General features: G+C 49.8%; 1 protein-coding gene across 1 annotated transcript; it reads right to left on the reverse strand.

Moving 5' to 3' along the window:
* Window positions 1-278: 278 nt before the first annotated feature.
* KNOP1 (lysine rich nucleolar protein 1) lies at window positions 279-7,100 on the reverse strand. The gene is made up of 4 exons (XM_007954728.1): window positions 6,192-7,100; window positions 4,317-4,385; window positions 3,163-3,240; window positions 279-590 (listed from the first exon to the last, which is right to left on the reverse strand). The coding sequence occupies exons 1-4, from the start codon at window positions 7,098-7,100 to the stop codon at window positions 279-281; spliced, it is 1,368 nt and encodes a 455-aa protein (XP_007952919.1).
* Window positions 7,101-8,474: the final 1,374 nt, after the last annotated feature.

Raw genomic sequence — 8,474 nt, forward strand, 5'->3', positions numbered from 1 at the left:
TTTGCACCATCTAGACTCCCAACAAACATTAGCTGCTATTATTGATACACACTGTCATCTTCAGACAGAAATGGAATGTTTAGCACAAAAAATAAGCTCAAGCCACTTCAGTGTTCTCTTGGCTCCCGAAACACAAGCTGCCCCTACTTTTTCAGAACATCAAGATAGCTGTCCTTAATCTTTGCAGCAGTTCAATTTGAGAGAACTGTTGGATGGCTTTCATCTGCATAACTGAATAAGAAAAGCAGTTTTGCGCCCCCCCCCCAAGACCCAACTGTTTAATCTTCAAACTTAATGGACTTGGAAGCACTCCTGTCGATATAAAAGACTTTGTCCGGGGATTTGGAAAAGCCAAGGCCAGCTCCCCGGGTGTTCTGCCAGCTCATGGCCCGGTCATAGTCCTGCTGCAGGCTCTGCTGCAGGGCATCAGCCGCCTTCTTGCTGAGGGCCATGTTGGGCCTTCCAATCATGCCAGGGGGATGGCTGAACGAAGGGGGCAGATTTTTAAAGCCACCCATCAGTTTGAGAAATTTGCGTTTCTGGTCCTCATTTTCAAAATCAGCAGTGTCCCACTGGCCAAACTGGGTTCCCTGTGTTAACAGAAAAGAAGGCAGTTATTCCCTTGATCCCAGTGCGCTCTCCCTCCCCTCCGCCAGCCCCAGCCTCACCAGGCAGCACTCAGCGGGCTTGTCCTATTTAATCTTAACAAGAGGGAGACGATGATTAGCCCCATTTTATGGATGAGGAAATGAGGCTTTGAGCTTCGCTGGGGCACAGGCTAGCAGTCCTGCTGGAATCCTGCAACGGCTCTGGCCAACACCTGAAGCCATCTTCAGGTGGCCATCAAGTCAGTGTGCTATTCCTCTATTATCATTAGTTCTATTTCCTGCCTTTCTGTTTTAATTCTTCTCCCCTAACTCACGGCAAACAATACGGAACCCTTAACACACCCTCTACACACCAGAATTTCTCATACAGGAGAAAATGCCAAAGAGCCCCTCAGAGCAATGGCCTAAGACTCAATCCTTTACATGTCTGTGGCCCAGTCAAGAGACTCTGCTCCCAAGACGATGGTGGCTTTGAAGTTAGGCAGCCACAGGTTCAAGCCCCACCTGTGTGACCCCAGCCAATTCACCCAAAAGCTCCCTCACAGGGGTTCAGTGAGGAGTTAATCAGCTTCTATACTCAAACCCAGAGCACAACGTTTGGCACATTTTAAGTCCTCGGTAACCGGTAGTTCTTCCCAGCCCACCTCATTATGCATTCCTCGGGCTGGCCGTGCTGCCCAGGAACTTTCCACTTGGAAGCAAATGCCAGCCAGCAGCATCTCTAGGTTGGCTTTGGGAGAGAGTAAGAACCAGCTGTTACCAGCGATGATGCCCTAAGTGAAATGGTGATGAATTATGAATTCTCTAGCTTCCCAGTGGCCCAGATACAGGAATAATTAGCTCCCGAGGCCTGCCATTTCAAGGAAGATTGCCTGTGACAACCTGCACTGGTCTGGGGACAGCACTGCCAGAAGGCTGGCTAGGAGGCAGATACACTGGTCTTGGGTGAGCGGGCTCTTCTCAGGGCTGCTGACCCATCCAAAGGGGCCCACCACCAGCCTGGAGCCCCTTTACGTGCCTCAGTGCTGACATGGTCCAAGGTCCTGTGGGGCAGTGCCACACCTAAGGGTCCCCAGCAGGTCCTGGTCCCTGTGTACCAATACTGCTCTCCTGCTGTCAGGACCCTCCCAGTATAGCCTCTTGGGGCTAGGGGTCCAAGTAACAATGACACAGTCCTGGTTTTTGCCTGTATCACACATTCAGGGCATCCTGTCAGCTCTGCTCAGCTCAGAAGGATGGCGAGAAAGGACACACACAGACGAAGGGCACTTCTGTGCAGCGAAGCTTCCCCCCACACCCCACCTCCCAGGGTGAGGTTGTGAGTCCCATTCTACAGATACGGAAACTGAAGCTCAGAAGGGATGTTACCTGCCCAGAGTACCACAACTACAAAGTGACAGAGCCTGGGACGGGTAGCAGGGCTTACGATTCAAACCGAAGGTTCTTTGCTGAAGACTCTGAAGCCACGGAGGGAAGCCTGCCTGTCAGCCTTGGTTCTTTTTTCCCTCTCCCCGAAAGCCAGTCCAGTGACAAGTCCTGTTAGCCTTGCCTCCACAATCAACCCAGAAGCTGTTCTCTTCTCTCTAAACCCCACGTCACCTTCCTAGGCCCCTAACTTGCAGGATGAGTCTCCTGACCCCTCTCCCTACTGGTCCTGCGTAAAAGCCATCTGGCAGCTCCCACCATATTCAGAACCAGTGCAAGCTTCCTATCTGGGCCACTGAGGCTGGGCCGCCCGCCAGCACTGCCAGCTCATCCCACGTCCCAACAACTGGCCTGCTTTAGGAGACACTCCAAGCCCTTTCCCACCTTTGGACTTCACTCGCCATCCGCCCTCCCCTGGCTGTCTCAGGGCTGGTAACCCTTCACCTCAGTCTTTGTGTACATGTCACCTTCTCAGATTTCTCTAGACTCCTGCCCCCAGACATCACTCACAGCTCATTTTCCGTTTTCTTTCTTCCTAACATTCCATCTGACCTTTCCCTCCTTATTTATCATGTTTCCCCACCACACCCCCTGCTCCGTGATGAACACTCCCTCAGGCCTGTGCCCCCATATTCACAGGACCCAGCACAGCGCCAGGTGCACAGCTGGGCTCAGGAAGGGACCAGTGCTGCTCAGCTGACTGGCTACACGGAGGGTGCAAGGACGGACGTAGCCAACTTGTGAGCGACAAGGCAGGCCGTCAACCTCAGGCTGGCTGTGTGGTGCTTGAACTGCACTCATTCCTGTCCTGTCTTCTCAGGCCTGGTCTGGAAATTTCCCGAGCAAATGGCCACTCCCACCCTCACAGTCCAGCCATCTCAGTTTCCATCAGCCTTCTGAGGGTACCATCCACTGCAGAAAGGAACTCGTCAAAACGTGTCCTCAGAAGACCCATCCAGAGACAGGGACCAAGGTTCAGGCTGCTGATCTCACTTGGTCAATGCTCCAAGAGGAAGGAGGGCAAGCAGAGGCCCTCCCAGAAGGAATCTAGCTCCAGACAAGCTGTTACAGAAAGTCTGGGGATGGGTGTGGAGCGTGCCACCCAGCAGAGCCCTACCATCAAACTTACTGTCCACTTCTTGGTTTCAGAAGCTTCTGTCTTGCCCGACTCCCGATCAATCTCTTCTTGCAAGGCCTTTCGCCTCACCTGCGCAAGGGGGAGGTAAGAAAAGGATTTGAAAGGCGCCACAGAAGTTCTCTTTTGAGGTTGAAACCCAGGACCGAGAGGGCTGGGATGGGAGGTAGACAGGAAACCAATACTCTGTTGCAAACATCGTGCGAGGCATTTGTCAAAAGCATCTTCTGAGCATCTGGAGGGCTGCAGTCCCTTGGGCTAACGTGGGCAGGCTTCACTCACCCTGCGGCAGGAAAAAGCCAAGGGTGCTTAAGCACGAATTTCCTACAAGTTGAAGTTTGCCCACCTTTAGCATTGTAACTTTTTTTTTTTTGCTTGTAACCACTTTGGGTAAATCATTGCTTGAGGACCTGCCTTCTGGTACTGATGGCACTGAACACAGGTATACCTTCATGATAGCAACCCTTTCCAAAAAGAACACAGGCTATCCAGTCACGCAGACAGGCTCATTTGAATCCCAACACTGCCATTAACTAGCTGTGTGGCCTTGGGTAAGTCACTTAACCTTTCTGAACACTGGTCTGGGCAAACAGATTGAAATATCAGCTATCTTAGAGGGTAAATGGGAGAAACAGAAATGATATGGATGTAAAGAACCTAGCAGAGCACCTGGCACAAGGTGAGTGCATCTCATACGTGGTTGCTAGTCTGGCTCAAGGCCACTGCACGGCACCAGTGGCATTTCTGTTCCACAGAGAAGGTTCCAGGGTCCCTTGCCCCTTCCTGTGGGTCCAGGTGTAACGTTAGCTGACTTGCTTTGTAGCCCTTTGTCTTCTCTTCTAACTGCTTGGCTGAGCAGGTCTGTCCCATGCCCCAGCTGTAGGGTCTCAGGGACTCATCCTTTGGTCGCAGAGAAGAGGGCCTTGGCTTGGGATTCTGATGACCCAACGGGCCCCTCAGCCCTGGTACCTGGAGGGGTCTCCTGGCATGAGGTGGGAGAAACAGCATGAGGTCCCTGCTACCGGGGATGTGCCGGAGAGGCTGGCCTAGGTGGCCTTGGGAGTCCCTGACCCCACTGAGGCCTGGGAGAGTGCACGTATGCCTCTGGGTGTGGCAGCAGAAGGGGGTGAGAAGGAACTGAACCATACCTGGTCTATGTGGGCCTCATCCACGTTGCCCTTTTTTTCCAACACCACTTCTAAGTCTGGGTCTGGTTCCTGCACAAAAAGGCAGTCAGGTGAGATTCACATACCCAGCAGTAAGGCCTGTGCCCCAGCAGCCCAGCCAAGCTAAGACCATGACAAAGCCCAGAAGAAACCCTAAGACTACATCATTCCAACCCCTGCCATGTATACAACATTTCACCATCAACAAAGCCCTTCTCATCTTTTTTTTTCCCTGATTCTCCTTCTAACTTGTACTAATTCATCTGACAGACAAAGAAACAGGCTCAGAGAGGTGAAGTGACTAACACAAAGCTTGGGACAAACTGATCCTAAACCTAGAACTCCTGACTTAAGACCTTGGTGCATGTCACCAGACTCCTCCCATATGGCACCAAACTAGCAAGAGATGAGAGGTCAAAGGTCCTGCTAACAGTGGGCCAACAGGTGCAGGGGCACCATGCCAGCAAACTGACCCACTGAATCTACCCAATTCTCCCCCTCTATACTGCCACCCCAGTCCTGACCATGTCATTTCACCTGCCTGTACAACTGCAATAATCTCTTAACTCCCTACTTCCTCACTCACATCTCCAGTCCACTCCACACAGGAGCTCACATGAACTTTAACAACTCAGGTACTGCACCTATTCCTCCACCAGAGTCCCTGCGTGGTGTAAACGGTTAATGTGCTTGACTCACGGAAGCCCATGCATGCCGGAATACCACTGTGCTCCATAGCATTTTTGAGGCTCTAATCTTGGAAGGAAGGTTGGGCAATCCTACTTCCGTAGTGATACTGCCTCGAAAACCCAAGGAGGGGTCGCTATAAGTCGGGGCCGACTCGACGGCACATAACAACAACAACAACAACAATCTTTTAGATTGCCTGGACTTTTTCCTGAGACACCTGTGCATGGACTTGAATCATCAACCTTTTGTCTGGGTGCATTAACTATTTACATCCCACAGGGCAACTGTAACTGATTAACAATAAAATATGGTAGGTTTTCACCAGGCCCTTGTCACTCTCTTCCTTCTAATAATAGGTATTGAGTGTTCCTCTCAGAAACCTTCCCCCAATCTCAGATGGTATGGCTTGGGTGGGCCTGACCCCAAGCCCCTCCCTCCTGGTTTCACTCTCTGGACCTCTGGGGAGACTGACCCAAAGTGGGCCTGTAAGAGTGACTCTGGAACTTTTCCTAGAATCGTTTTGAAGCAGGCCACCTTCTTCCTTTGGAGTGGCAGAGCTGCTAGGATAAAGCCTGGAGCTGGGGGACTATCTTGACGTAGGTTGGTGGGTTAGGGGAGTCTACCTGGGACTAAGACCAACACAGAAAAACAGAAAGGCCACAGCTAGGAAAAGCCATGTAAGTGTCCCATTATCCAAATCTATTTTGACTCCTGAACTTTGTATACTGAGTGCAGACAGTACGCTCAGATAACTAACTACAGATGCCATGTTATTGCAAACTCTTTGATTCTCAGTTTTGGATAACAAGTGGCAAGAGTTCAAAAGCAAGGGATTCATCTAAAGAGCAGATCCCGATTTATGTGGCCCTTGAGTTTAGATGGTGAGAATTTGGACAGACGTTTATTGGCAAGGAACACCTGTATCAGTGACACTGCAGGAGCCCCTGGACCCAGAATCTCCTAAGCTTACTGGCCCTGAGCCTTTCCCATCCCATGTGTCAAAAACCCACTTTCTGGCTGAAATCAGGTTAATTAGGGTTCTTGCAACTAAAAGCACAAGTGTGTGAGAATACACACATGCATGCCTGTCTCACACACACATAGACATTCCTAGCCCCCCCACTCTTACTCTCTCAAGGCAGACTCCATCTCTCAAGGAAAACCTACCTCCTCACCAGGTTCTTCTGACACCCCACTCCCTTTCCTCTTCTTTTTCTTCTTCTTCAGAGCAGACTCCTCAATGCCTGGCTGCTCTGCTTGCTTCTTTGACTTGGTTTTCTTCTTCACTAGGGTTTTTGGGCCATCTCCTACTGGGATGCATTCCAGAACCTGCAATTTGACTGGCTTCTTTTTACTTCCTTTCCTAGGGCTGCTCCCTGTGGATCTGGAGACCTTGTGGTGGTCAAGGGGCAAATCACCCTCCTGGTAGAGTTTCTTTTTCTTCTTCATCTTGACCTGGTGTTCCCTGGGGCTCCCCTGCTTCCGTTTCTGCCCCAAGGCTGCCAGCTTCTCACTGCCCTTCCCCACTCTGCAAGCACAGAGAGCATCCCCAGCCTCACAGAGCCAAGGGCTCTGGCCTGAGAAGGCCTCGGTATCCTGGACCACCTGCTCCTTCTTGTGCTTTTTGAGCTTACTGCCAACTCTGGTCCCCTCCTCACCTTGTCTGGGGTTTAGAGAGGTATCCACCTCCAGGCCATGGGACACAGACAGAGCTGACAAGGACCTCCTCTTCTTTTTCTTCTCCCTGCTGTGGAATTCAGTAAGACCAAGGGCCTGCTTTCTGGAGCTGGGTGACTTTTCTCTCTGTCTGGCCCGCAACACAGTCTCAGGTTCTAGGTGATCCTCGCAAAGGACCTTCTCCTTCTTCTTCTTCTTCTTCTTCTTCACTAGAGGCATCTCAGGGGCCTGGATCACATTCTTAGTGGAGCATATGGCTCTTCGAGGAGAAACCTCAGTGGAATAATCATGTTTTAAAACCGAAGAGTGAATCTCTGACTCTTTGACCACTTTCTTCTTCTTTTTCTTTTTTTCTGGGAGCCCAAGGCCCACGTCTACTTGTTGGGTCTTGGTGATCATTCCTGAAAAAAAGAAATGGTACAAGTTATCCCATACCAAGTCACTCTGGGTTCAATTCTACTAGGTATCACCAAGAGCCATATTTAGACAGGTGGTCTAAAATGTTAGAGATGAAGGATATATGAAAGAGAAAAATGACAAAAGAAATAGCATGGAGTTTAAGTTCAGACAGGCCTGGGTACATATCCAAACTCTGCTCCCTGACTTTGAGTCAATCACTGAAGCTTTGTGACCATTAATTTACCCATCTGGAAAATGAGAAAGTAACATTTGCTTCCTTAAAGAAGTGTTGGAAGGAAAAAGTGAGTAAATCCACATAAAGTACTTGACACGTTTTTCTAACCCTCTTTCTCAAACCTCTAAGCCTAATCATTCATTCAACAGATACTTAACCAACTGCCACCTCTATGCCAGCTACTCAGGGAACAACTGCAATCAAGTCAGATAGGCCAGTCCCTGCCCCTGTGAGCTTGCCTTTCACTGGATGTTGCAGACAGAGATCCTGAAGTCTGCCCTTCTCAGTGGACCCACCAGTCCAATGACCACTAGAGTCCATCAGAGGCAATGAGAGCAGCACAATTAATCCCATACCCTTGATCATCTAAACAGCTCTTCCACTTTGCTTCTGGAAATGAATTCTGCTCTCCTGTATTCTGGGTGACTTATTCTCATAATTGCTTCTTCACTTGGCCAGTAATAAGAACAGCAGCACTGTATGATCAGAAGAGCTAGGAATCCCAAGACCTGACTTCAAAGGGTAACTCTGACACTCTCACACTTGCATGGCCTTGGCTTTTCTGGAGCTCAGTTTTCTAATCCATAAAAAACAGTGAACCAGACCAGCAGCTACAAGTCGAGGGACCTAGAGGCCACATCCAGCATGCAAGCCTGTTTTGCTATTTTCAAAATTTCAAATCACTTGCCAACATTTAACGATTGGACATAACACACAAAAACCAAGAATGCCCAGCTTTTATTGACAAATGGAAAAATATGGCAGCACTGAGTTCATATTCTGGCTTGGCAGCTGTTCTGGTTACCTAGAGCCATTCTGACAGGAAAATCCATTAAATGGCATGGCTTGAAAAATCAGTTTATTTTCTTACAATTCTGAAGGCTAGAAGTCCTAATTCAAAGTGCCAGGCTCTAGGGGCTGTGTGAAAGCCCCTCAACCTTAGGCTTCAGCTCTGCCTCCTGTTCCTGGCCCACTGAAGCTGCAGGCTTTTCTTCACTCAGGCATCCACTGGCTGCTAAGGCTGACAAACCCAAGGTCAACAAGTAAAAAGGCACAGTCCCGATATTACCATGGTAGGCCACTAGTTCAAGTCCAGAAAAGGTCCTAAGATCAGCAGGGCATGGTAGGCTGCTGAACAA

The sequence above is a fragment of the Orycteropus afer genome, unplaced genomic scaffold (genome assembly GCF_000298275.1).
Source record: "Orycteropus afer afer isolate SDZICR_OR568_19922 unplaced genomic scaffold, OryAfe1.0 scaffold00470, whole genome shotgun sequence".
Lineage (NCBI taxonomy): Eukaryota > Metazoa > Chordata > Mammalia > Tubulidentata > Orycteropodidae > Orycteropus > Orycteropus afer.

Coding starts and splice junctions, on each gene's coding strand:
- KNOP1 (XM_007954728.1), bottom strand. CDS start 7,100: ATGATCACCAAGACCCAACAAGTAGACGTGGGCCTTGGGCTCCCAGAA. Junction 4,386..6,191: donor CAGAAGAACCTGGTGAGGAG/GTAGGTTTTCCT, acceptor CTTTTTGTGCAG/GAACCAGACCCAGACTTAGA. Junction 591..3,162: donor CTGAAACCAAGAAGTGGACA/GTAAGTTTGATG, acceptor CTGTTAACACAG/GGAACCCAGTTTGGCCAGTG.